Raw genomic sequence first — 26,615 nt, 5'->3', positions numbered from 1 at the left:
CCAATATTTTCTTAATTAGATGTTTTGGCAGACTTGCAAGGCGTTTGTCTATTTATGTGTTCCACAGATCTGTTTCTTAATACGTCTGGTTTGTCTGCCCTGCAACAGCTTGCAATGAGTGTAGCTAGCCAGGGAATCGCTAAGCTATTGGTTTAATGATGCCAGCTCCTACTTTACAGAGATTTACTTGTCTGTCTGTAAACACACAGAAACACAAACATTTGCATAGAGACATGCAGCGATGATAGAACCCACATGGGGATCGATTGCATCTGCACACTCCTGATAATTATCAGACCGTTAGCAAAGGTCAAATGTACCTGCAGACGACACATTTTGAGCCCAGCTTGTTGGAGAATTAGCTGCCGGATCACACAGTTGCAAAAGCTCCACACGCTCACAGCCTTCTGGTTACGTGTATGTGTGTATGTTTGTTTTTGTGTGTGTGTGTGTCAAGTGGAACTGGACGGGATCATTGAAAGTAACGATATGGGCTGATTTTTGAGAGCTACGTATGCTTTGGGGTGGAGAAAAGGCTACATGAATAGTAGTGTGAGTGGTTGTTATTAAACTGTGATGTTGCCAGGTTAGAAAATTTCACGTAAGCGCCGTAGGGAGAAAAGAAATGAGAGACAAACAGAAGCGGCCATAGTGGTATCCTTCAGTCAGTCAGAGGCGTCAGGTGTTTTCTGGAGGTTTGAGGAGAAAACGAGTGTAGAGAAAAATTGTTTGTGAAGCAGAAAAGGAGAAGGAGCAGCAGCCAACATATTTAAATCCTGTCTGGGTTTCAAGTAGACCATGGACCTCTTAATCTCATCCTCTTGACAAACATACACGCAGGGCTAGGCAGACGTCTAGCTAGCCTATTTTCCTGTGACCTGAATTCCCCGATGTGGGTTTTTTTCCCGCTGCCAGACTAATCTCATTAGGCTGGGTGCTGAGCTAGAGAACAGACACACTAGGCATCCCTCACTCCTGCTTCTGTCTCCTTCTCACCATATTCACTGTCTCCATCAACTCCATCCCCCCCTCCTCTCATCTTGTATGTTCCCATTTCTGTCGCCGTCTTCATTTCTTCTGCCTCCTCTTCCTCCTACTCAGTTGTCTCCCATATGTGTCCCTTCTTTCTGTCTAATTATGGCCTGCCACTGCAGAACAGAAGAAAGCAGGCCTAGCTAGGCAGTGGAGTTGAGGAGGAAGAGCCACCTCTCCCTCCAGACATACAATCAGCCCTCATAATTACTGGCTACCCCCCTCCCCACCCCTGCCTCTTCATGTCTGCATCTAAAACCTCCGCGATTTGGTTGAAATCCATGAAAGAAACTGTTTCATATGTTTTTGAGAGCGTGATTTATTGTCTGCACACAAAACGATTCGTTTATTTACAATTATTCTTGTCCTCTTGCCAATCTTGAGGAGGTGTGTGTGTGTGTGTGTGTGTGTGTGTGTGTGTGTGTGTGTGTGTGTGTGTGTGTGTGTGTGTGTGTGTGTGTGTGTGTGTGTGTGTGTGTGTGTGTGTGTGTGTGTGTGTGTGTGTGTGTGTGTGTGTGTGTGTGTGTGTGTGTGTGTGTGTGTGTGTGTGTGTGTGTGTGCGCGTGTGCGTGTGAGATGGAGAGGAAAAGCAACATTGCAAGCAGAGTTATTTATAAGATAAGGACTAGTTTCCAAACAGTTCACGGAAGATGGAAAATAAAATGCAACCACATGCTTCTCCTCTGCAGATGGATAGCCCAGATTGGAGGTGGAATCTCTGGACTCCCATCAGCTCATAGTCGCAGTCCCACAAGACTCCTGTTCTGAACGTGATGCTGTGAAAGTTTTAGTCCAGTATCACAACAATATGTGTCAGGAACCTGAATCTTTAAGCATAATTTGAAAATCTTATACAAAGTTAATTGAAAACTATGTTTGGATAATGACATTAAATGGTAAATGATAAATGGCCTGTATTTAATATAGCGCCTTCTAGAGTCCTGGAACCCCCCAAGGTGCTTTACAACACAATCCGTTATTCACCCATTCACACACACATTCACACACTGGTGGGGATGAGCTACGATGTAGCCACAGCTGCCCTGGGGCGCACTGACAGAGGCGAGGCTGCCGAGCACTGGCGCCACCGGTCCCTCCGACCACCACCAGCAGGCAACGTGGGTTAAGTGTCTTGCCCAAGGACACAACGACAGCGACAGACTGAGCGGGGCTTGAACCTGCAACCTTCCGATTACGGGGCGAGCACTTAACTCCTGTGCCACCGTTGTTAAAGCCCTGTTCCCCCCAAAGTAGTACAGTTTAACGTGTTAAAAGCAGTAAAGTCTTGCTTCTCGCTCGGACGCCACTGTTTGTGACAAATTGTGAACCACATTTGCAACAGTGTCCAGAATGTTTAGAAATATTTGTGAGCTTTCTCAATTTCTTTGAGTTGCAGGGCTTTGCACTTCTCTTGGAAGTTGTGAAAGGTTTAAAAAATTCAGAGCAACACATTTTCTCTAAAAATAGTTAGAGTTGTTGTGGGCATCTGGAACCTTCTCAATGTCCGCAAGAGAAATTTGAGGCTGCTTCTGAAAGGGGTTAGAGAGAAAATTTCACCAAATTAAGACTCTTTGTGTCTAAATTGAAACACAAACTTTTGCATGACTGTTGCAGTTTTGACATTATATGCCTAACGAGGCCTGATTATGATTCCAACTGACAGTTTGACTGGTTTGTTGGAGTTTTGCTCCGCCTCGTCCGTTGGGATATCGGCTCGTTGTTGATGTTTGGGATTTAGCTTCCTGTAAATGAAGTGTGATGGTTAAAGTATCCAGACACACTAGGTGACCACATTATGTACCAACATTGCTTAGTGCTGCATCATTTGAACATATTTCTTTCTTCATTTCGGAGTTCTTGTTGCAATAAGATCTGAGGTTGTAATCTCCTTATTTTGAAGCCGTTGATGCACAGTACAAGAATAACTTGGTATTTCCATGGGCTTTATGAGGTTGGATGACATTTTCACATGCCGCATTTGGAAAATCTCAGGTGTGAATAATTAATACGCTGTTGGCTGCCTCGGTTTTACGTTAGCTCAATGTCACAGCTAACTGAGACACTTGATTCTTAATCTAGGTTACATCTGCAGTCTTTTTAATCTTCTAACCACTTAGTCATTCACAGCAGTAAAATCAACTCCTTTTTTGCTGTACAAATCCAGGACCAGCGCTGAAACCGTTTGCATAATGTGAGTGGTGTTTGGTCGGCCATTAGACTGATTTCATGAATACTCCACTGCATTAGGCTAAGCTGCTTTGACTGTTCTTGACTCCTGTGATCTCGTCGTCTGTGTTTTGTTGTCTCAGCTTCTTCTTAGCTGTTGAGCGGTCAACAGTCCAAGACATTGGGTGCTGTTTGGGGATTTAGGCCAGTCCAGTATGTTCAGCCTCTAAGCAGCAAGTGGTACATTTTGTTCAGTCTCTTTTAATGTTTGTCAACTGCCTCTTCTAGTTTTTTTGTCTTGGAAAATATGTTTTTATTTTTAGCCCAAATGTGCAACACTGCTGGAAATCAAGTCATCACCTCTTCAACTGTAAACTGATCCGTTTTGTTTTTTCAATCTCCCAAATCATTATTCATTTTCCCATGGTCCCTGCCTTTTCTTTTTTCTGTTTGTGCCACCATGAGACACGCCAGACAGGACCTTATCTTGTCCTGGTGGCGTCTGTCTGGTCTGTAGACACTTTGTTATGAATACAGTAACTAAAGGGCGAGATACAATCTTTATTCCAAACCGTGGCTTCTACTTTTAGAGCAGCTTGTCAAATGTGCTGAAGCACAAAGATTAAAGCCAAGTTTCCCATAGGTAATCAAACCTGCCTGTTTGCTGTATTTTCACATGATGTCACTCATCATACTGAGTGGAAAAGTGTTTAAATGCAAATGCTTTGTAAGGGCCACTACTGGGTGCTAAAATGATTAGAAGTGTGCTTGATTTGGTTTAAAACGCTTAGATTATCAACTCACATAACTTTAGTAACTGACATTATTAGTTGTGTTTTCTAGTTGTTGTAAGTCTTCATTTTGATAAGCTCCGTTGAAGTCGATGTCAGAAAATCTCAAATAATAAAAGGAAGACGTGACTTGAACTAGAAACTTTGAGATAATTTCTTTATTTGAATTATTCTTCTGCTGCATTTTATTAGTTTATCATCATTGTCAAGTTCAATGTTTCTTGTTTGTCTAATTTATGTTCTTTAAAGGGAGACTAGGCAGTTCTTGCTTGCTTTTAGCACCCCCTAGTGTCTGTTTATTAAAACCAAAAGCAAAACTTATCTCCTCGCTGTGCATTCGACTTTTCAACACCTTAATCTGAAAGCTGAAGTGTCTCCCCAGCCTTTATTAGTGTCTACAGGAGTGATTCTTCACTAACATAAACAAATCAGTTGTGTTCATGATCTAAAACTTGCAGGAAACGTGCTGGAACCAGACTGCTGCGCCAGGTATATAAGCTAAGTCCAACAGACCGGGCCAGCACTCTGAAGTTGCAAATGTGGTATCCTGGCCACAGAGGGCAGTGGGGCTCTGAGTGACATTTCATTAACCCTGTAAAGGGTCGTTTTAGAACATACTGGCTCAGGAAAACGATTTAGAAATATGAAAAAGTTGCAAAGTATCCCTTTAACTTCCCTTCCTTTGTTACAAGTGAAAACGTACAACCTGGTTTCACAAGTTTCCAGATTTTAACATAAATGATATAAACAAGCACACCGGTGTTCCAAATACTGACGTCATTCCAAACAATATTCAGGATTTGCTGCTTATGTGTGTTTCATGACGGATATTCCATTCATACTCTATTTAATTACCGAGCATAGGTGGAGTTAGCAGTCACACCCAGGTTATGAAATCCGAAACCTGTGTGATGTTCGAATTTATCCAAGAAGAGATCATTTCTAATCTCACAGATCACAAGGGATTATCTGTTGGTAAAATGACATGCGAACGAAGACACTGTCCCATGACTTCTCAGTAGTCATTTATTTATTGCCTTATCTTGAAAGGTTCTCATCTGATTTTAACGAGCCTTGTCATAAATAATGTTCTGATGTCAGCCCCTTAACCACATGTATTTTTCTTACCTGTGTTCCCACTGTAACCATCGTCATTGGCAACATTGCCTCGAGACCAAAACACAGTGGCGTGAGCCGATCGGCTGCTTATAAGATCACCTCTCTGTTCTTACCCAAGACCAACTGTACTTCTTAGCTAATATCCCTCCTCTTTAATCTTCACTCATCTTTTCTCTTGCCATTTCTTCCACCTTCCCACCCAACAAGACACGATAATAAAAGAAACCTGTGTAGTTGCAAGCCATTTAACCTTTGCATCCTCCCTTCCCCCCAGGCCCAGGACCTGAATGTGATTGAGGAGGTCATTCGCATGATGCTGGAGATCATCAACTCTTGTCTGTGCAACTCTCTGCACCACAATCCCAACCTGGTCTACGCGCTGCTTTACAAGCGGGAGCTGTTTGAGCAGTTCAGGACGCACCCATCCTTCCAGGACATCATGCAGAACGTCGACACGGTCAGTCACTCCAGATATCATACAGGAGTCAAAGGAAGCTGAAGCTCCTCATTGACCAATTTGTTGAAATTGTGACATAGATCAATGCTTTATAGATTTTTCCTCAGTGTCATCTGTTTTCTGCTGGGTATAAGGTTCAAAAAGCCAGAAAAGACTGAAACATATGCCAGCTGCATCGTTAACACGGAGCCTGCGGCATGCAGGGGCCTGTGAAACTGAAGTATCAATGAATTAATCAGTCCCCTTGTGTCAAGATACTCGGTCTCAAAGAGTTATTGAAAGTGTGAGTTCATCGGGGAGGGGAGGCATAAGAGGAGGCTGTCATTTATGACTAGTAGGCATGTAGAACAGGAAGGAAAACATTGGTGTGTATGTAGGAAGGCCGCTGCATAGATCATGGGGTTTGCTTGTTATCCATAAGTATGAGGGAGGCGTGCTAGTTCGAAACCCTTGAATAAGGCAGCTTCCCTGAGGCTATTCTCTGAAGCTTTTCCTGCACACAAATCAATGCGTGTGAGCATGAGATCCAGGATGAGAGGCTGCTTCTCTGCTATTTTAAATTAGCTTCATACAAGAGGCCTTCAGATTTGATGAAAATATTAGTATTAGGTAGATGTAGACACAGACTACACCCGTGCTGCAGCGCGATTGAATTTTTTAAAGCAACCGTTGAGCATGAGCAGAGAAAACATTGCCTGAAGATGCTTTTTTTTGCTACTGATTTGATAAGGGGAAGAGAGCATTAAAAAGAATTTGTAATACGTAGGATTTCTTTTAAGTTTTCCCACATCAAACATGTCTCCTGGGAAGACTAACTCTGCAGTAGAAACACAAAACCCTGCTTTGCTTGATGTCTTCTTAGAGAAGAAGCCCAAAGGGCATCTCTCACTTTGTCTTAGTGGGAGTTTAAAAAAAATATCTCGTTTCCTTTAATAAAAGCAGCATTTGTGCAGTCTTGCGCTTTACTGTTTAAATTTGCAATAATTTCTATTAAAATAGCCATCATACATTTTTTATGCTCCTCTGCAGATCAGCATGGTATAAGATCGCTTTTATCAGCAAGACATGCTGTTGCTTGGAAACATTACATCCTATATATATTCAAACATTTTTGTTGGAAGCAGCAAACATTTGTCTTAAATCAAACTGTTTAAACGTTCGAGCTTTAGCGGTTTAACAGTATTTTTTTTAAATGCGGACAACTGGGAAAAGTCATCACTGATTGTTTAGAAGTTTAGGTCTTTATGGTCATATGAAGCAGCTTGATGTCATTTTGTTGTCAGACCTTTACATCCTTTCACTGGCTGTTAAAATATTAATGTGATGGCATCAAACAGCGAGAATAGAAGAGTCAAAGAGCTTCATTATGGGACCAGGCGATGACTAACTCTTAATGAGACAAATGTTCTGTGTGTTTAATAAACAGAAGTGGGATTATTTTTAGGGGGGATTTTTAGGGACTGGTCTGATGAGTCCAAATGGATCCTGTTCCAGAGTGATGGTGCATCAGGGTAAGAAGAGAGGTTGATAAAGTTATGCACCCATCATGCCTAGTGCCTACTGTACAAGCCTGTGGGGGCAGTATTATGATCTGGGGTTGCAGCAGGTGGTCAGGTCTAGGTTCAGCAACAGGATGTGCTACAAGAATGAGGTCAGCTGATTACCTGAATATACTGAATGACCAGTTTATTCCATCTTCCTTGATGGCACGGGCATATTCCAAGATGACGATGCCAGGATTCATCAGTCTCAGATAATGAAAGAGTGGTTCAGGGAGCATGAGACATCATTTTCACCCATGGATTGGCCACCACAGAGTCCAGACCTCAACCCCATTGAGAATCTTTGGGATGTGCTGCAGAAGGCTTTGTGCAGTGGTCAGACTCTACCATCATCAATGCAAGATCTTGGTGGAACCTTAATGCACCACTGGATGGAAATACATCTGGTGACATTGCTGAAGCTCTTCAAAACAATGCCACAGCGAATGTGTGTCGTAATCAAATCTAAAGGTGGTCCAATGAAAAATGTGTGTGTGTGTGTGTGTGACCTTAATTATTTTTTCACTGGGAAGTGTGTAATGTAAAAACAATGCTTGTGTGTTAACTCAACTCTGAGGATGATAAAAGCCTGTAACCTTGTTTATTTTATTTTAACACTACAAATCAGCAAGTGTCACACGCTATCAACTGGCGTTTTCAAGGATGTTTTAAAAATGTCTCAAATCATTTGCAAGGGTTCTCCATTTCCTTGCCTGAGTTGTAGCGTTTTACTGTTTTGGAGGAATATTAAACATTTTTTTCGATATTATTTGTACAGTAGAATTTTTCTCAGAGCATTAGTCATTACTAGGGCTGGGGTAAACGATTATTTTTAAAACGATTATTCTGACGATTATTTTATCGAATAATCGACTATTCTAATGACTATTTAGACAATTAATCTAATGATTATTTTTCTATTGCACAGTTAATAAAAACCAAAAAATCTCTAATAAATTCCTCAAAAAAATTGATAAATTGTTACTGTAAGAGAATAAACACTACAGGCCTTCCATTTTGTAAAACACTGCTTTTATTGTGTTGGTTGGTTATGTTCTGGTGACTTGTAGAACTTGGGAGTGCAGGCTGCTGCCTGAGAGGTGGTTGGAGACGGAGTGTCTCCATGCTGCTTGTTTTGGTCAGTAATGTGCGTGAGGCGAGTGGTGTTACGACTCTTCCTGGGGAGTTAGGCTCATGTGCAAAAAGGAAGGGACAATAACGGGATTTAAAAGTTAAAATGATGATCAGGTTTATTTACAACTACAAAAAAACATAAACCTTTCCATCCACAGGTTGGGAATAATAAAACTAATTCTGCCTGTGGGTAATTAAAACAAAAGTACAAATAAGTAGGGATGTCCCACTGGGCAAAGATTACAGGGTTCTGGACCAAAATAAGAATCTCCAAAGGCCCAGCTCTAAACTGGGTGGTTAAACCAAACTCAAGGTGATATCTTAAACGAAACCAAGAATCCACAACACTCTAAATGTAATAAAAGGGAGATCTACGCCACAAAAAAAGATGAACTCTAAACCAAAACGTAACAGCTTATCCAAACGCAAGAAGCTGTTAGCGAAAACGCTAACAGTAGCTTTACCAACGTTAAGTTCAAGTTTCCAAGTTTAAATAAACCAGAAACACCCAGCAGTAAACAGACCAGCACGGAGAAGAGACTGCTACCACCAAAACAGCTCTACTAATGTCTGAAAGAAGCTCCCTTATGAAGGGAGAAACGCTCCCGGTGATTTTCTACATCTGCGGTAAAGACGGAGCAGCGCATCTGACCCCGGAAGTTGTTGTCCGTTGCCGGGAGACGAAGGCGGGCAAAACAGGAAAGGAATCTAGTAGTGGACGGACACTGTTTCGGGTCTTCGTTATTTGGCGGAGATGTTAGTGAAAGCGGAGAAGAGGGCGAACTAGAGGAAAAACATGCAGATTCCTTTTCTATTTACAAACTCCTGGGGATGCAACAAGTGGGCGCGGTGCGTCGACTACCAGATCTGACGTCGACAAATTTTTAGAATTGAGCCATCGACGTCATCGAGGCGTCGCTACAGCCCTAGTCATTACAGATGTGGGAAACCCTCCTCAATTCTGTTTCTGTGAGTCAGATAGTGCAAGTAACATGGAACAGCTTTGGTAACTATATATATATATATATATATATATATATATATATATATATATATATATATATATACAGGTGCTGGCCAGTAAATTAGAATATCATCAAAAGGTTGAAAATATTTCAGTAATTCCATTCAAAACGTGAAACATGTACATTATATTCATGCAATGCACACAGACCAATGTATTTCCAATGTTCATTACATTTAAATTTGATATTCATAAGTGACAACTAATGAAAACTCCAAATTTGGTATCTCAAAAAATTAGAATATTCTGAAAAGGCTGAATATAGAAGACACCTGCTGCCACTCTAATCAGCTGATTTACTCAAAACACCTGCAAAGGCCTTTAAAAGGTCCCTCAGTCTTGTTTTGAAGGCACCACAATCATGGGGAAGACTTCTGACTTAACAGCTGTCCAAAAGACAATCATTGACACCTTGCACAAGGAGGGCAAGACACAAAAGGTGATTGCTAAAGAAGCTGGCTGTTCGCAGAGCTCTGTGTCCAAGCACATTAACAGACAGGCGAAGGGACGGAAAAAATGTGGTAGAAAAAAGTGTACAAGCTCTAGGGATAACCGCACCCTGCAGAGAATTGTGACGACAAACCCATTCAAAAATGTGGGGGAGATCCACAAAGAGTGGACTGCAGCTGGAGTCAGCGCTTCAAGAACCACCACGAGGAGACTCATGAAAGACATGGGATTCAGGTGTCGCATTCCGTGTGTCAAGCCACTCTTGAACAAGAAACAGCGCAAGAAGCGTCTCGCCTGGGCCAAGGACAAAAAGGACTGGACTGATGCTGAGTGGTCCAAAGTTATGTTTTCTGATGAAAGCAAGTTCTGCATTTCCTTTGGAAATCAAGGACCCAGAGTCTGGAGGAAGAGCGGAGAAGCACAGAATCCACGTTGCATGAGGTCCAGTGTAAAGTTTCCACCGTCAGTGATGGTGTGGGGTGCCATGTCATCTGCCGGTGTTGGCCCACTCTGTTTCCTGAGGTCCAGGGTCAATGCAGCCGTCTACCAGGAAGTTTTAGAGCACTTCATGCTTCCTGCTGCTGACCAACTTTATGGGGATGCAGACTTCACCTTTCAACAGGACTTGGCACCTGCACACAGTGCCAAAACCACCAGCACCTGGTTCAAGGACCATGGTATCCCTGTCCTTGATTGGCCAGCAAACTCGCCTGACCTTAACCCCATAGAAAATCTATGGGGTATTGTGAAGCGGAGGATGCAATACGCTAGACCCAACAATGCAGAGGAGCTGAAGACGACTATCAGAGCAGCCTGGGCTCTCATAACACCTGAGCAGTGCCACAGACTGATCGAGTCCATGCCACGCCGCATTACTGCAGTTATTGAGGCAAAAGGAGCCCCGACTAAGTATTGAGTGCTATACATGCACATTCTTTTCATGTTCATTCTTTTCAGTTGGCCAACATTAGAGAAACAAACATTTTTTCATTGGCCTTTAGAATATTCTAATTTTCTGAGATACCAGATTTGATGTTTTCATTGGTTGTCACCTATAAATATCAAATTTAAATGTAATAAACATCGGAAATACATTGGTCTGTGTGCATTGCATGAATATAATGTACAAGTTTCACGTTTTGAATGGAATTACTGAAATATTTTCAACCTTTTGATGATATTCTAATTTACTGGCCAGCACCTGTATACAGTGGGGCAAAAAAGTATTTAGTCAGCCACCAATTGTGCAAGTTCTCCCACTTAAAATGATGACAGAGGTCAGTAATTTTCATCATAGGTACACTTCAACTGTGAGAGACAGAATGTGAAACAAAATCCATGAATTCACATGGCAGGATTTTTAAAGAATTTATTTGTAAATAAGGGTGGAAAATAAGTATTTGGTCACTTAAAACAAGGAAAATCTCTGGCTCTCACAGACCTGTAACGTCTTCTTCAAGAAGCTTTTCTGTCCTCCACTCGTTACCTGTATTAATGGCACCTGTTTGAACACATTATCTGTATAAAAGACACCTGTCCACAGCCTCAAACAGTCAGACTCCAAACTCCACTATGGCCAAGACCAAAGAGCTTTCGAAGGACACCAGGAAAAGAATTGTAGACCTGCACCAGACTGGGAAGAGTGAATCTGCAATAGGCAAGCAGCTTGGTGTGAAAAAATCAACTGTGGGAGCAATTATCAGAAAATGGAAGACATACAAGACCACTGATAATCTCCCTTGATCTGGGGCTCCATGCAAGATCTCATCCCGTGGGGTCAAAATGATCATGAGAACGGTGAGCAAGAATCCCAGAACCACACGGGGGGACCTGGTGAATGACCTGCAGAGAGCTGGGACCACAGTAACAAAGGTCACCATCAGTAACACACTACAACGGCAGGGAATCAAATCCTGCAGTGCCAGACGTGTTCCGCTGCTGAAGCCAGTGCATGTCCAGGCCCGTCTGAAGTTTGCCAGAGAGCACATGGATGATACAGCAGAGGACTGGGAGAATGTCATGTGGTCAGATGAAACCAAAGTAGAAATTTTTGGTATAAACTCAACTCGTCGTGTTTGGAGGAAGAAGAATACTGAGTTGCATCCCAAGAACACCATACCTACTGTGAAGCATGGGGGTGGGAACATCATGCTTTGGGGCTGTTTTTCTGCTAAGGGGACAGGACGACTGATCCGTGTTAAGGACAGAATGAATGGGGCCATGTATCGTGAGATTCTGAGCCAAAACCTCCTTCCATCAGTGAGAGCTTTGAAGATGAAACGTGGCTGGGTCTTCCAACACGACAATGATCCCAAACACACCGCCCGGGCAACAAAGGAGTGGCTCCTGGCCTAGTGGAGTAGCCTAGCCAGTCTCCAGACCTCAACCCCATAGAAAATCTATGGAGGGAGTTGAAAGTCCGTGTTGCTCGGCGACAGCCCAAAAACATCACTGCTCTCGAGAAGATCTGCATGGAGGAATGGGCCAAAATACCAGCTACTGTGTGTGCAAACCTGGTAAAGACCTATATTAATTGTTTGACCTCTGTTATTGCCAACAAAGGTTATGTTACAAAGTATTGAGTTGAATTTTTGTTATTGACCAAATACTTATTTTCCTCCCTGATTTACAAATAAAGTCTTTAAAAATCCTGCCATGTGAATTCATGGATTTTTTTTTTCACATTCTGTCTCTCACAGTTGAAGTGTACCTATGATGTAAATTACTGACCTCTGTCATAATTTTAAGTGGGAGAACTTGCATAATCGGTGGCTGACTAAATACTTTTTTGCCCCACTGTAAATATACAGGTTTTCCCCCGGCACTTTATAAGCCTGGCAGCCTGCCAGGCTTTGCTTGGCCACCCACCAGGCTAAGCGTCATGCCCCGCCCCCCCTCCCCGACCCTACTGTGTCCGCTGACACGAACGGCGCAATGAAACTAAAGCCCTCCATCAGCTGATACTGGTGAGAAACGGCAGCGGAACGTGTGCGGAACGTGTGCAGAACGTGTGCAACACCCCCACCCCCGCACTCACGGAAGAGCGCTGTGGGACAGAGTGTGCGACCACTAGCGTCATAGCGGTCCAACGCATCGGGAGAGTCGTGGCCACAGAGCGGCTTCCTCACTGGACTTGCAAGATCACAAAATCCCTCGAGACTTCCACCATCCTCCTTGCTTAACTCACAAGATCCCTCAAGACTTTCAAAGATCACTGTTTGTTTATGTAATCCGCCTTTAAACCACAAGGAAGGATATCACATTTGATTTTGCTGTTTGATGATGTTCCTCTCCACTGCCAGGATTAAAGCTGTGAAAAACACACTGCTGCACTTTTCAAACAATGCATGGAGTAAACGAGCCGTTAGCTTACATGTAAGCTACATATGTATGAAATCGCATTGCTGCAGTACCTTTTTTTACCAGGGGGTTTAAGCTGAAACCGTTTGTGTCTAGCCCTATGTTAACTGCGGAAATTGACGTGTTCCAGAAGCGGCTTGTGGCAAAAATAGAACCCAGCCGGCTGCTTCTGGGACACGTCCGAAAGTTTCTGTGTTGCATCTGGTTTGAAACACCCTGTAGACTATAGTGGATTCCATTTGAAGCGGTGATGCTCCGCTGCCGTTCCGAGCCGCTGGTGCTTCCAGTGTGAAACGGGTAAGAGTTTGGGTTGGGGGGCCCTGTCTTGTCTAAGACACAAGAAAGGGGGTCCTTGTGAAGAAAGGTTGGGAAGCACTGTCCTACACCTATCTCCTGCATTAGCTTCTGATAGACAATAGTCTGTGAATATCTCTGTTTAGAAAATCCTCAAAGATCTACGTCACACTGTGAATTAGCATTCATGGACTTTCCGATTTTGACTTACGATGTGGAAGGCTGTTGTTGTTTTAACTTTTGTGAATCAGCAGTGCACGTCTTGGCTAGTTTAAGCTAAGCATTAGCAACATCACCACACAGCAGAGGCTTCTCCAAGCTTGTGTTATTTGTGGAGATAAAACATCCACGTTGCAAGTGAGTGATAGAGTTGGGTTCCTGTTATCAAATCCGGGACGAGATGTCAAAATATCATGAAATACGACTCCAAAACCTGCTGTCTGAAGCTCAATTCAATTCAAGTTTATTTATTGCTCCAAATCACGACAAGAGTTGTCTCAAGGCACTTCACATAATAAACATTCCAATTCAGGACAGTTCATTAGGTCAATCAGAAATAATTTTTCCTATATAAGGAACCCAGCAAATTGCATCAAGTCACTGACAAGCTCAGCTGTGATGTGGGTAACTTTAAATCAGGGTGGGTAACCCGGCATTCATTCTTACTAGAGAATACTGCAGAACCACAACCTCTACTCAAACATACAAAGCTACAGTACAAACACAAAATCTGCTATTCACACAAGACTTGGCTCTACATCAAGTGGTGATGTAGTGCTACACCACTGGCTGAGATCATGTCAGTGACAATTTACAGCTTGCTGTCCAGGTGGTGTGATGAATGAGTCCTAAAAGGCTCCGCATTTGAGATAAAAGAGCAGTCCACTTAATTGTGTTGTTTCCATTGGCTCTGTTGACCGGAGGAAAGCTTAGGTGGTGTAACCTTCTATTGTCCAGAAAAAGCATAGTCTCATTATTAGTATTACCCAGGCAGCACTTCCATTCATTTAATGACACGATTCAAAGAAACACAACTTGTGCATAAACACAAACTGGGACATTGATTTGGAAATGGGACAGAACTTCTCTGTTCAGATGTTATCTTTACCAGCCCAGTCTGTGATGAAAAGGATTCCTTTGGTTGCGTGTTTTTAAAGTCTCCTTCTTTTTCCTGTTTTTGTGAACTTTAGGTGATTGGATTCTTCAGTCAGCGTCTGGAGCAAGCTGGAAGTGACCTGTCAGTTGAGAGGGTTCAAGAGGTCATCATGAAAGGAGCTCAGGCCCTGCCAAAGGACAGGCTGAAGGTAATTTGTGCAAACAGTAAGACTGCAGATGTAATGTGAGCATGCACGTAAGTGGTCATGAAATGTCCACATGTCGATGTTGGACGGTTGCAGAGGAAGTGAGGAGTTCATCTGGGTTGTTGAGCAGGGAGAAGTATTGGAAGAGCATATTGAACAGACCATAAGATCTGCGGAAAGTTGGGACAAATGACCAAAACCCTGTTCTTATTAGCATCAAGGCTTATCTTCATTCTATGTCTGCTGGCCTGCTACAAGCCAACATGTAATGACATTTCAAGGAGATAGGGGAGGGAGGGGGAAGCTATGGACACCGAGGATTCAGGGAAAAGTGCGGGCGGGGACATAAATCTGCCACCCCGCCTCGTTACCCAGCACTCCTAGCGGGATCGCTAACCCCTCCCCTCCCAAAGCTCCTCTATTAATCAGTGAGGGAATATGTAACCAGGGGTCTCCACGCGCCACTCCCCACCAGCACAGGGGCTTTTAATTGCATGTTTCATCATGTGTTTCATGTTCTATACTTGGCGGTGAGCTGCAAGGCATTTGTCTTGCTGGCCGACGTGGAAGAGGGATGATGCATTGCCACAAGTTCGTGTGCGTTCTCTCCCTCTGCACCTCAAAGCGCTAATGTTGCACTCGGCCATAATGACACAGAATTACACACAACCCTGCCATGTCCTTCACCCGCACCTGGAGCACTCCCATGTAGTGATCTCAAATTCACATGCATGGGATGTATGCAGGTATCTAATTGACCGTGTGGGATTTGTATGAACTTTGCCAAGTTTTTACACACTAACAGTGTGTGTGTGTGCAGCAGGTCTGTGCAAAAGTGTTGTTGGTTTTCACATTGACTCTCCCAGCCATCTGAAAGCTTTCCAGTTCCACTGGGTGTTGCGAAGCAAAAGGAGTATCTGGGCAATGTCTCCTCTGGGAGAAGTCCGCACCGTCTGATGGTACCATCACTCAAACAAACAGCTGTCTCTCGTCCTCTCTTCCCTCCATCTTATGAGCTCATCCTGCTTTTCAGACCCTCAGGGTAAAAATCTATAGGTTAGATTAACGTTGTGCAGAATCGTCGATGATTACTCTGAAAAAGCAGTATTGGTTTCTCAATCAGAGGTGCCTTTTAAGGAGACGGCTGGCCAGAAACCAGTACAAAGATATTTGGTCCTCTCAAATAAAATAATAATGGGTTGAGTCTTGTTATCCTTGGTGTGTTATGCTGGTGTAATTTCCTCCACTATAACAAAACCAGAAGCCAGAATGGTGGAATGCGATTCTCAGTTTATGAGCATGGTTGTTTTTATACCAAGCCCAACTTTGTGAATAACATTCAGATCTTTCTGCTCTTCTAGCAGATATTTGTGTTTGTTTTTGACACGATGTCACAAAAAGTAATGTGGTCATCACAATAAGTCAGTGGATATACATTTTACACATATTTAATATTTTTAGCAGCTGGGATAAGAATCGGCTCCTCTAAATCCGAGGCCATGGTCTTGAGTCGGATATTGATAGAATGCTTTCTCCGGGTCAGGGACGAGGTCCGGCCTCAAGTGGAGGTATCTCAGGGTCTTGTTTATGAGTGAGGTAAAGATGGAGGGTGAGATCGACAGATAGATTGGTGCTGCGTCTGCAGTGATGTGGGCGTCGTACCGGTCTGTTGTGGTGAAGAGAGCTGAGCCAGAAAGCAAAGCTCTCGATTTACCAGTCGATACAAGCGGCCGGAATGAGTTTTCTCCACAGGGTGGCTGAGCTCTCCCTTAGAGACAGGGTGAGAAGTGTGGTCATCCGGGAGGGGCTCGGAGTAGACCCGCTGCTCCTCCACGGCAAGAGGAGCCAGTTGAGGTGGCTCGGGCATCTGGTCAGGATGCTTCCTGGACCCCTCCCTTGTGAGGTTTTCCAGGCACATCCAACCAGGAGAAGATCTAAAGGAAGACCCAGGACACGTTTGAGGGTCTATGTCTCTTGGCTGGCCAGGAAACGCCTTGGGATTCCCCCGGAGGAGCTGGCCTAAATGGCTGGGTAGAGGGAAGTCTGTCCTATCGACTTACGATAAGCGAAAGAAAATGGATGGATGAATATTTTATTAATATATATATATATATATATATATATATATATATATATATATATTGAAATATGGTTTTCATGTTGTCAGTTTATTTAAATTAAAAAGAAAAATAATTCCTTCTTGATAGTTAGGGTTAAAGATCTACAGCTTACCATTTTGAGTCAGTTCGATTAAGGATGGTAGTTTATTAGCGAAGAGTCATTCTCAACACGTACTCCGAGCTCTAAGTGATCGCACAAGACATTTGTTGAAAACAGTATGATTAACTACTACATTTGTTGGTCTATTAGCAAAATACAGAAACTTATAAACCACAGGAAGTAGTGGTCTTGATTCGGAAAAGGGTAGAATGCCTTCTCCGGGTCAGGGATGAGGTCCTGCCCCAAGTGGAGGAGATTAAGTATCTTGGGGTCTTGTTCCCGAGTAAGGGAAAGCTGGAGCGTGAGATCGAGGTGGATTGGTGCTGCATCTGCAGTGATGCGGGCGTTGTGCCGGTCTGTCGTGGTGAAGAGAGAGCTGAGCCAGAAGGTGAAGCTCTTGATTTACCGGTCAGTCTACGTTCCTCCCCTCTGCTATGGTCATGAGCTTTGGGTAGTGACCGAAAGAACGAGATTGCGGATACAAGCGGCCGAAATGAGTTTTCTCCGCGGCGTGGCTGGGCTCTCCCTTAGAGACAGGGTGAGAAGCTCGGTCACCCGGGAGGGGCTCGGAGTAGATTCGCTGCTCCTCCACATCAAGAGGAGCCAGTTGAGGTGGCTCGGGCATCTGGTCAGGATGCCTCCTGGGCGCCTCCCTGGTGAGGTTTTCCGGGCACGTCCAACCGGGAGGAGGCCTGAAGGGAGACCCAGGACACGCTGGAGGGACTATGAATCCCAAGGCGTTCCCTGGCCAGCTGAGAGACTCCCTTCAGGCCTCCTCCCGGTTGGACGTGCCCGGAAAACCTCACCAGGGAGGCGTCCAGGAGGCATCCTGACCAGATGCCCGAGCCACCTCAACTCAGAAACTAAATTATGGAAACACTTCAAATAAGTGTTGTTTGAAAGGATTGTGTGAAACTTTTTTCATTGACAATTTTGAGGGATAAAGGTGTGGAATTTCTGTATAATGAAAAGAATGTGTGAAAACAAAAAACGATTTTTCATATCTGTATGGATAATTGCATTTTTTAGTAAGACATTTAGTTGCTATGAACATTTTACTTTCATATTAAAATTTAGAATGTAAGGGTTGTATTGATGTGTAGCAAGTTAAAATACTCAAAAAAATGACACCACAGCATGTAAAAATGTAAATATAAGTCCTGGCGAACTTGTTCAATGGCAGGTCTTAAAGGGTTAACAGATATTGATTGGTTGTCACATTTTGAGACGTTTCATGAGATTGTGTTTAATGTTATTTTTGAGTTGTGACCAAAATGGTTCTTAACGTCTTTTCCCAACAAAAGATGATTTTAGTTTAAAACTCTTGACATACAAGGCAGTGGGTGATATGTGCTTCGTCAAGGCTTTTTAGATGGTGTTAATTTGTTAGGAACCGCTAACAGCTGTCAAATAAACCCATTTTGTTTTGACTTCACTGAAGAAACAGACTGATGTTGTTTTAACTGGGCTATCTTTGTGGAGAAGCTAGACTTCAGAGGGATCGTTCACTTGAAGGAATTAGAAGCATTTAGACACAGACATGCAGATTTGGGTTAAAAGAAGCAGTAAATACCCCAAAGATGACCCTTGTTGCCTCATCACTCAGCTGTCTCTTTCTCAGTCTCTGTGTGTGGGTCTGTGTGTGTGTTGTTATTTCAGGGTGTGTGAGGCTGAGTGGTTCTTGTAGGCCCTGTCTGGAATGAGCTGTTTAGCCCGTCCAGCTGAAATCCACTTTTATTGTGTAGTGATGGCCTACAGACTCTCTGGCTCCTTATGGGTGGGGTGGGGTCTAAAAGCTAGCATGTACTACTTTTCCACACATTCAACGTCCAGTATCTGATTGGGCTGTGACTGTTGGAGATACAAAAGTGGAAAAAAAACAGCAGATTTTTTGCAAGTTAGTTCATATGATACTTTTGTCACCATCATTCGCAGACCAGGGAGATTCTGGATAGACCGGTGGTGAAATCCCTTGATCTGGTCCTTGTGTGTAATTAAACACGTGACATTTGCCATTTTAGACTTTGAGTTACTTTGTTTATTATCTGTTTAATGGCCAGAGACATCGAGATCCGTGCTGGTGTGTTAGTGCCACAGAGGGGAAAAGAAGTGAAGCGCTGAGATTAAGTTAAGAAGCAAGTCCACATATTGTTACCAGAAGAAAGTGACCTGGTCATTCCACTGGATGTGTAATGTAATAGACACATTTTCACTTCAGCGGCGTTTCAGACGCACAGCAGCTGTGAAAGTGTTCACGCATCTGGTCCCTCGAGATCAGAAAATCATCAGAGAATTGCGAGGAAAGGCTTGAGTTTTCCAGTTCATGCAATAAGAAGCAAGGAGAAAGACTACATGTATCGAAAACTTATTTTTACCACTGTCTCAGAGGTGTCATAAGTAATGACTTTTTTTTTTAATTAGTTAAACAGGTGGACATTTACGCGTCTTTTATTTTGAAAGTTGCCAGATGCTTTCCACTGCTCTAGTGTTTGACTTCCTGTCTGTCCCAATCTGAACTGCTGAGTTTGACACGCTCTTACATCACAGCACGTAAAGCAAAACCCACAGAATAAATTTTGCAAAGCAACGCGGACCGGGAGAGCGGGGAAGGGGGTGACAGCGCGAGGAACGGGGGGAGGTTGCTTTCATGGCCATGGTGCAGCGCCACACCTGAGACTATGTAGGGGAAACACTGACTCCCTATCATGCTAGCTTCTGCTCTCCTCTGGCTCACTTTTACTTCCTGAAACAGGAGCGTGAGAGCTTTTGTCCTCAGAGATCGACTCACAAGGCATTGATATTTACTTACCACTGCTAATGTGTTGAAAAAATGAGTGAGCTTGGTCTGTTTTTTGTTTGTCTGTTTTTTTTTTTCTGAAAATAACATCCAGACACTTAGTATCAACACTCCCTCCTTGTTTGTTTATTCCCTCAGTGGCCCTAATACATCATGGGATCCTCACATTACACTCAAATACAAAAACAGCCTTTTCCTCTGCTTCAGAAGCTGAACCCTTCTGATGTTTTGCATTCGTGAAATATTTTCTGTGAACTTCCCCAACTTTTCTTGTTTTTTTGCAAATGGCTCCTCATTTTAAACCAAATAATTTCCAGTCAGCGCTTTATCACAGACTAATAAGACGATGGAAATCATTTTAAACATTAGCTTTCAGTGTTTGTGCGTTCCAAGTTTATATTAGCTCTGCAGCAGCATTCTTGTCTCCCTGGCTGAACTCTGGCAGCACAGCAGTGAGCAGAGGAGGATGAGAGAACACAGAGTCCTGAGATATGAGGCCAGCCAGTCAGTCTGTGTTTAGAGGGCGAGGGTCCGACCCACCAGGACCTATAACGAACTGATATGTTCCCAGGCCAAGTGGACCCAGACTCGAGAACAACACAGAGGAGGGAAGGGAGAGGGAAACAGCCGGAAAGCTGGAGCAGATGTACAGAGGGGAAATCACCGTGGAGACCGAATAAAGGACAGAGATAATATTAATGATGGGATGTAGTTCACTGGAGATGCTATTCTGTTCTCTGCTCAGAAAGCACTCAAGTCTGACTCTAGAAGGGATTTTTTTTTTTTTTTTTTTTTTTTTTTTTGCTGAAATGCAAGCAGTGATATCTAAGATTTCCTGTAGCACAAAATCCCCTGGTGGTTCTGTCCATTATAGAAGAAAGAGGGGGAAAATGGTGGCCATTGTGATTCAGGGATCATTTTTCCATTTTCTTATTATGGGTCTAGGAGAAGTAGCTTGATGTAGACGGGGGACTTTATATTTCTGCTGTGTAGTTCCTTTGTTTCCCTTTTGTCCAAAGCTGGCTTGGGAAACACTGATTCAAGGAAAGTGTTTGATTCTTTGGAAGCAGCAACCACGCCGGAGCACCCAAAGACTGCATCACCTAAAACACATGACCTGTGCCTGCGAAAGGGAGCTGCTCTGCATTTCAAACACTACTTGAGTGCAACATGATTCACAATTACGCACCAAGGTTTAGCAGTTAAGTGTTGCATCAGTAGACATTGGTTGGTTAAACCCACCACACCGAGCATCAGATGTGAATGATGGTTCCCTCTGACAGACTTAACACGGAGGCAGAGAAGCTAAGAGCCAGCTCGAGCCCCGCTCAGTCTGCCACAGTTGTCGTGTCCTTGGGCAAGACACTTCACCCGCCTTTTCTGCTGATGATCGGAGGGACCGTTGGCGCCATTGTACGGCAGCCTTGCCTCCGTCAGTGCGCTCCACGGCAGCTGTGGCTTCATATAGCTCATCACCACCAGTGTGTGTATGTGTGTGTGAGTTGAATGACTGTGTTGTGAAGTGCCTTGGGGAGTTGTAGAACCCAATATGGCTCTATACATTGAACATGTTTAAAAATAGACAAACATAAAGGTAAACTGAAGTTCAGATGTGAATTTGGTTCCAAATAACGAGCTAAAGGCCAAATCCTGCTGTTGACTAGATGCTCTTTAAAAGGATTGAGTTTGTAATTATTTTTATTGAAATCTAATGAACACTTTCCCTGAGAAACAACTAACACCTGATATTCTAACAGATCTTTCAGCATCGTTACACAAAGATGCATTTTTTCGTTTAGCTGTTTTTAAAATTTTAGTAAAAAAAATAGCCTCAATGTTTTTGCATCTCCTATCTTTAATTTAGATTTGCTTTGATGTTATGGAGAAATGTAGAATTACTATCTTGCTTGATGTAGATTTGTTCCTGAATGTCCTCAGATCTAGGCCTGATGAGCTAACGGACTGAGCGCAGCCAAGACCAAAGTGGATTGCCTGTCTGCTCAACCAACTGGTAGAGCATTTCTAAAGTCCCTATATCACGTTGAAGCATGAAATGAACTTAACATGGAATAAAAAAAATAGTAAAACAAGAAAATTCTAAAGAATGTGGAGTCATTTGAGGAAAAGGTGTAACATTATTACATTGCATTATTAATACCTTAATATTACAATTATTATATTATTTATTTATGTTAAACTAAAACCCCCACAACCAAAAATGCACAAGTGGAATGTTTTCGTTGCTTTTTTCTTGGTGCAGAAGTTAAAGGGTTAAAAGTCTTATGCAGCTGTTATTTTACCACCCTTTTCCCCACCTGCAGTTTTCCATTACTCCTTCAGTTCTCCCGAAACGTTGAAAAAGTCTCAGCTAGCATCACTTGCTCTTCATATACATGATTAGCTTATAGTGCAGCATTGGCTAATATTAACATATTAATCAGAGTAAATTTAATCTGTTAATGCTCTGACTGAAAGGTGTTAATGCTGCATGTTGACATAATGTTGATATAGTCATGTTTGCTGATTGATGCTTTTATTATCCTGATTAGCATATTAGCATAACTGTTGAGGATCTGTAAATAGACATTATTCTTCTTGCCAACCTTCCATTAATGCTTTTAATTTGATGAGTCTGTTTAAATAAAGGATCTCCAATTAAAATGAAAGATTGAAAACCATTTTCATCCCATAAGCTAACAAGTCGAAGCATGTCGTGCTGAGTAACTGTCACCATCGGTGTCACATGAACATTTGATGAGGCTATGAGACAAGTCACCTACACACAAATACCAGGAGGATAATACAGCTCCTGCATTGTGTCCAGCCTTCACAATGGCCGCGGTGTGTGTGGTGGAGTCTCGGTAGCCTGGCATATGGCCTGTGACCCCGTAGCCCCTCCGTCTGTGTCATTATGATACCGATAGTGTGGCTGTGAATGGAGCCAGTCAGGGCTCAATAGAGCAGACTGGGACCGTCGCATAAAGGCCGCAGCGTCTGTCTTTCACCGCAGACTGATTACTGGACTGCATGTGTGCCCGTGTAGACGGGAAGACATAATGAGACGTCCTTGTATTATTGATGCCGTTGCTGCCTACCTGCTGTTAGGTGGGCTGGCAGATGATGGCTTTGGTCTGGTTGGGGGACTTGGAAACAGATCCGTCTGCATTTCTTCTGAGAAAAGTTGTTTACAAACAAACAATACAGTTTCAGATGTGAACCAAAACCACCAGTAGATAATCTAACTTCAATTACTGATTTTAGTCAGAATATGAAATAAAAATCTTAGTTCCACTGTAACTTTTTATAACAAGCATATTTATATAATCAGCAAAGCATTTCATAATTTCAGCTTTTCATTTTGTTAGAATCCCCAGTAAACCAGTTCCGTGTGTAAATGCTGCAGCTTTGTGTTTGTATACTAGGATCTAACGCAAGATTACTGTCAGTGCATTTTGGTTTAGCACTAATCGAAATATTTCATTTTATGTGAATAAAAATAATCGAATACATTGTGCATAGTGGGCGACGGTGGCACAGGAGTTAAGTGCTCGCCCCATAATCGGAAGGTTGCAGGTTAAAGCCCCGCTCAGTCTGTTTTTGTTGTTGTGTCCTTGGACAAGACACTTAACCCACATTGCCTGCTGGTGGTGGTCGGAGGGACCGGTGGCGCCTGTGCTCAGCAGCCTCTCCTCTGTCAGTGCGCCCCAGGGCAGCTGTGGCTACATCGTAGCTCATCCCCACCAGTGTGTGAATGTGTGTGTGAATGGGTGAATGACTGATTGTGTTGTAAAGTGCCGTGGGGGGTTCCAGGACTCTAGAAAGCACTATATCCAATACAGGCCATTTACCATAGCAGAGTTTTAAAATCAGGATTGATGAGCTAACGGCTAGTCTGAGTATAGCTAATCCAAAGTGGATTCATCTGTCCCTAAAACAGCTCCAGTAGTCTAAATTTTGCAGCAGTTTGTCAAAATTTTGTTTGTAGCATTATTATTCAAATAAAAGTAAATCCTTATTGATCAGCTCCTGGGATGCACCAGGAGTGCTACACGTTCCTGCTACTGTTGATGTTAATCCTCATAAATAACCACAGACTTCCATGTAAATAACCGTGTAATTGATGGTAATGTAAAGCTTTGTAAAACATTTCCACTGTGGCGTTTTGAAGATCTGAGATGTTTTAAGATGGCTCCCAGATATTTTGGTCTCCATTGCATTTGGACTAGCCGTTAGCTCATCAGTCACATAGAAATTGTTCCTAAAGCGTTTGCACAGAAGCACGTGTCAGAATGACCGAATCATCCCTTGAATTCCACTTGCTTGTGGTTCAAACATTGTTTTTTAACAGGAATAAACAAAACTCACCAGATTTAGTGAGACATGATGGAAAGTGTGGATTGGTACACAAGTCACCTTCAAGTTACGTTCAGATCTTTGCTTGTTTTCTTTATCTAACAGATACAATAAAACCTGCATCTAAAGTTCTAGTCTGGAGGAAAATAATAATTTTTACAAACTTTCCGTTTGTTTTTAGTGTTTGCTGGCCGGGTTGCTTAAGTGGAACAAACGTACGGTACATTGGTTTTCATAACAAATGGTATTCTGGCAACGTACGCGAAACGCTGTCTAGCAGCAGCTACAATGAATCGCATGCCTGACTTTTTTCACACATTTTCACAAGATTTGAAGCTATTTGTTTGTGATTCAGTCAGTTTTGTTTCATGTTCCTCACGTGTGAGTCATGCATCACTGTCAGTGGGGAAAACATAAACAGCATTTGTTTTTTGTTTTTTTTCTGGAAGCAGAAACGATCCTGAAAGCTCTCTTCAGTGTTTAGTCATTTAACCAAGCAGACATTTGAAGCAGTGTTGGTGTATTTGATTGGGTTTCATGCATTTTTTCTTCTTCTCTACTTTTTTTGTGTCTTTGATTAGAAGTTCCCAGAGCTTAAATTTAAGTACGTGGAGGAAGATCAGCCGGAGGACTTCTTCATCCCCTATGTGTGGTCGCTGGTCTATAACGCCGCTGTTGGCCTCTACTGGAGCCCTCACGAGATCGAGCTCTTCAGCATGGACTCTGGCTGAAAACCCTGAGAATGAAAAGACTGATGACGTGTGTGAATGTGTTTTAGAGAGTGTGTGTGTGTGTGTTTGCATGTTATCCTTTGTAGAATGTGTGCGCTGCTTTGAAAGTGCCTCGACCCTGTTGTTCATGATGGTGTTCCTCTACGCAGAACAACCTCACCTTGTAATAGTAACATTAGTAATAATAATTCCTCTGCTTCTTCATTGTGAAGCTCCATCTGTGCTGCTTAACAGCACCCCGTAGCTTCCACTTCCTCCTTTACCGGATGCCCGTTTAACATAATATATTGACTCTATTTTTTTTAAGTGATCAGTTATGATGAGAAACTCAGGTCAGTTGCAGCGGATGATCTAATGTTTGTTTTCCCAAAAGGTTACTCAACAAAAACCAAGCAAAATGTTACACTTGTTGTAAAATATCACATTAACGTCATACATTTAGGTTTTATTTTGACCCTAGATGATTCTTTGAGCACAGCAGCTTTGTATAAAGTTATTTTTCTCGCTATGTCAGAGTTTGGTTTTTAGTAGAAACGCAGTGTTTCTGGTTGTTTAACGTCCCACAATGAAGGTGCCGCAGTTTAATTAAAGCCTAATTTCAGTCCCTGGGTGATACGAGCCTCCCCCATCACTCTGATTGATATGATTTCATCGTTGCTTACGGCTCATACAGTTCGACTCTCCTCAGTCTCTGGTATTAGCATCTTTCTTGATGGAAACCCAAGGCAAAATACATAAAGTGGGACAGACTATAAAGTCTTCTGTCTTTTTGTTCAAATTTTCAATTGTCTCCATTTGTTACTTCATTTGCATGTTAAACTAGAGATTTAATTTATTTATTTTCATGTATGTTTTTATATATCTATATATAAAAATTCAACAACCGCAAATGAAGTGGCAAAATGACTGCTGCTGGGAAAAAGAAGTCTGATTATTTCCAGATGGGGAAATTTGCTTTTTATTATTAGAACTTGACAACAACTGTAATTTTGTGGAACAATTTACTTTGAGAACAAGATTCTAAATAAATATATGAAAACATCTGCTTTTTGTCACCAAGTAATTAAGGAAATAAAATATAAAAGCAAATAAATAAATGAGTTCTCCCTGCCATAAAACATGTGCGAACACCAGATTTGACAGTTTATTTATCTACTTTTCTACTTACTGTGTATGACTCGTCTCTGCATGTAATCTAGAATCTTCTGGTGTTTATTCGCAGATGGCAGCCATGAATCTCACGGAACTGGAGGTACTGACTGCAGTACCCCAATGTGTCCACAGGATGTCATTCTTACACATTGCACCTTTAAGCTCCAGAGTGTCTCATTAGATGATTGGATCTGACAGTAGATGATCTTGTATATATCTGAGAATATTCTGTTCACGTTTAGACCTCGTCTTATAATTGTTTCTGTTCCTATTAATAGATTTTAAAAGACCTTTATCGTGTTATTTTAACACCTTCAACGGTAGGCACATTAAATGATCAAATATGTTGACGCTATTGAGATGCACTTTTTTTTGGAATAATTATTTTTTTACACAGCTTAGTGAAAAACATAATCGTTCTTTACCTGACATGTTTCAGCTAGTATCTCTAGCCATCATCAGAGTTCGCCAGCGTTAGTGGCGTCACTTCCGTTTATCCACAGGCAACAGAGGGCGTCGCCCTCTACTGCTCATGTTTTCTATGCTGATGACGCGGTCCCATGTGTGATCCAATATAAATACTCCATTCTGTCACTTCTTTGATGCATCTTGTATTTTTGTTCTGTGTTTATGATTCTTGTTCTGTCCCAGTCCATTACGTCATGACGCGGCTCCGGCAGTGGTCACGTGATG

At 42.5% G+C, this 26,615-nt stretch overlaps 1 protein-coding gene across 1 annotated transcript in view; it reads left to right on the top strand.

The window, feature by feature from the left end:
* dym (dymeclin) overlaps positions 1–24,979 on the top strand; it is a 69,881-nt gene extending 44,902 nt beyond the window's left edge. Inside the window, exons 15-17 of the mRNA XM_015942872.3 lie at positions 5,383–5,565; positions 14,559–14,672; positions 24,621–24,979. Coding sequence (XP_015798358.3) covers positions 5,383–5,565; positions 14,559–14,672; positions 24,621–24,770 — 447 coding nt within the window. The 3' untranslated portion in view covers positions 24,771–24,979. The remainder of the gene's footprint in view (positions 1–5,382; positions 5,566–14,558; positions 14,673–24,620) is intronic.
* The last annotated feature ends 1,636 nt before the right edge of the window (positions 24,980–26,615 follow it).

Source organism: Nothobranchius furzeri, chromosome 6 (assembly GCF_043380555.1).
Source record: "Nothobranchius furzeri strain GRZ-AD chromosome 6, NfurGRZ-RIMD1, whole genome shotgun sequence".
Lineage (NCBI taxonomy): Eukaryota > Metazoa > Chordata > Actinopteri > Cyprinodontiformes > Nothobranchiidae > Nothobranchius > Nothobranchius furzeri.
The sequence above is the reverse complement of the archived record's forward strand: the minus strand, read 5'-3'. Positions and strand labels throughout refer to the sequence as shown.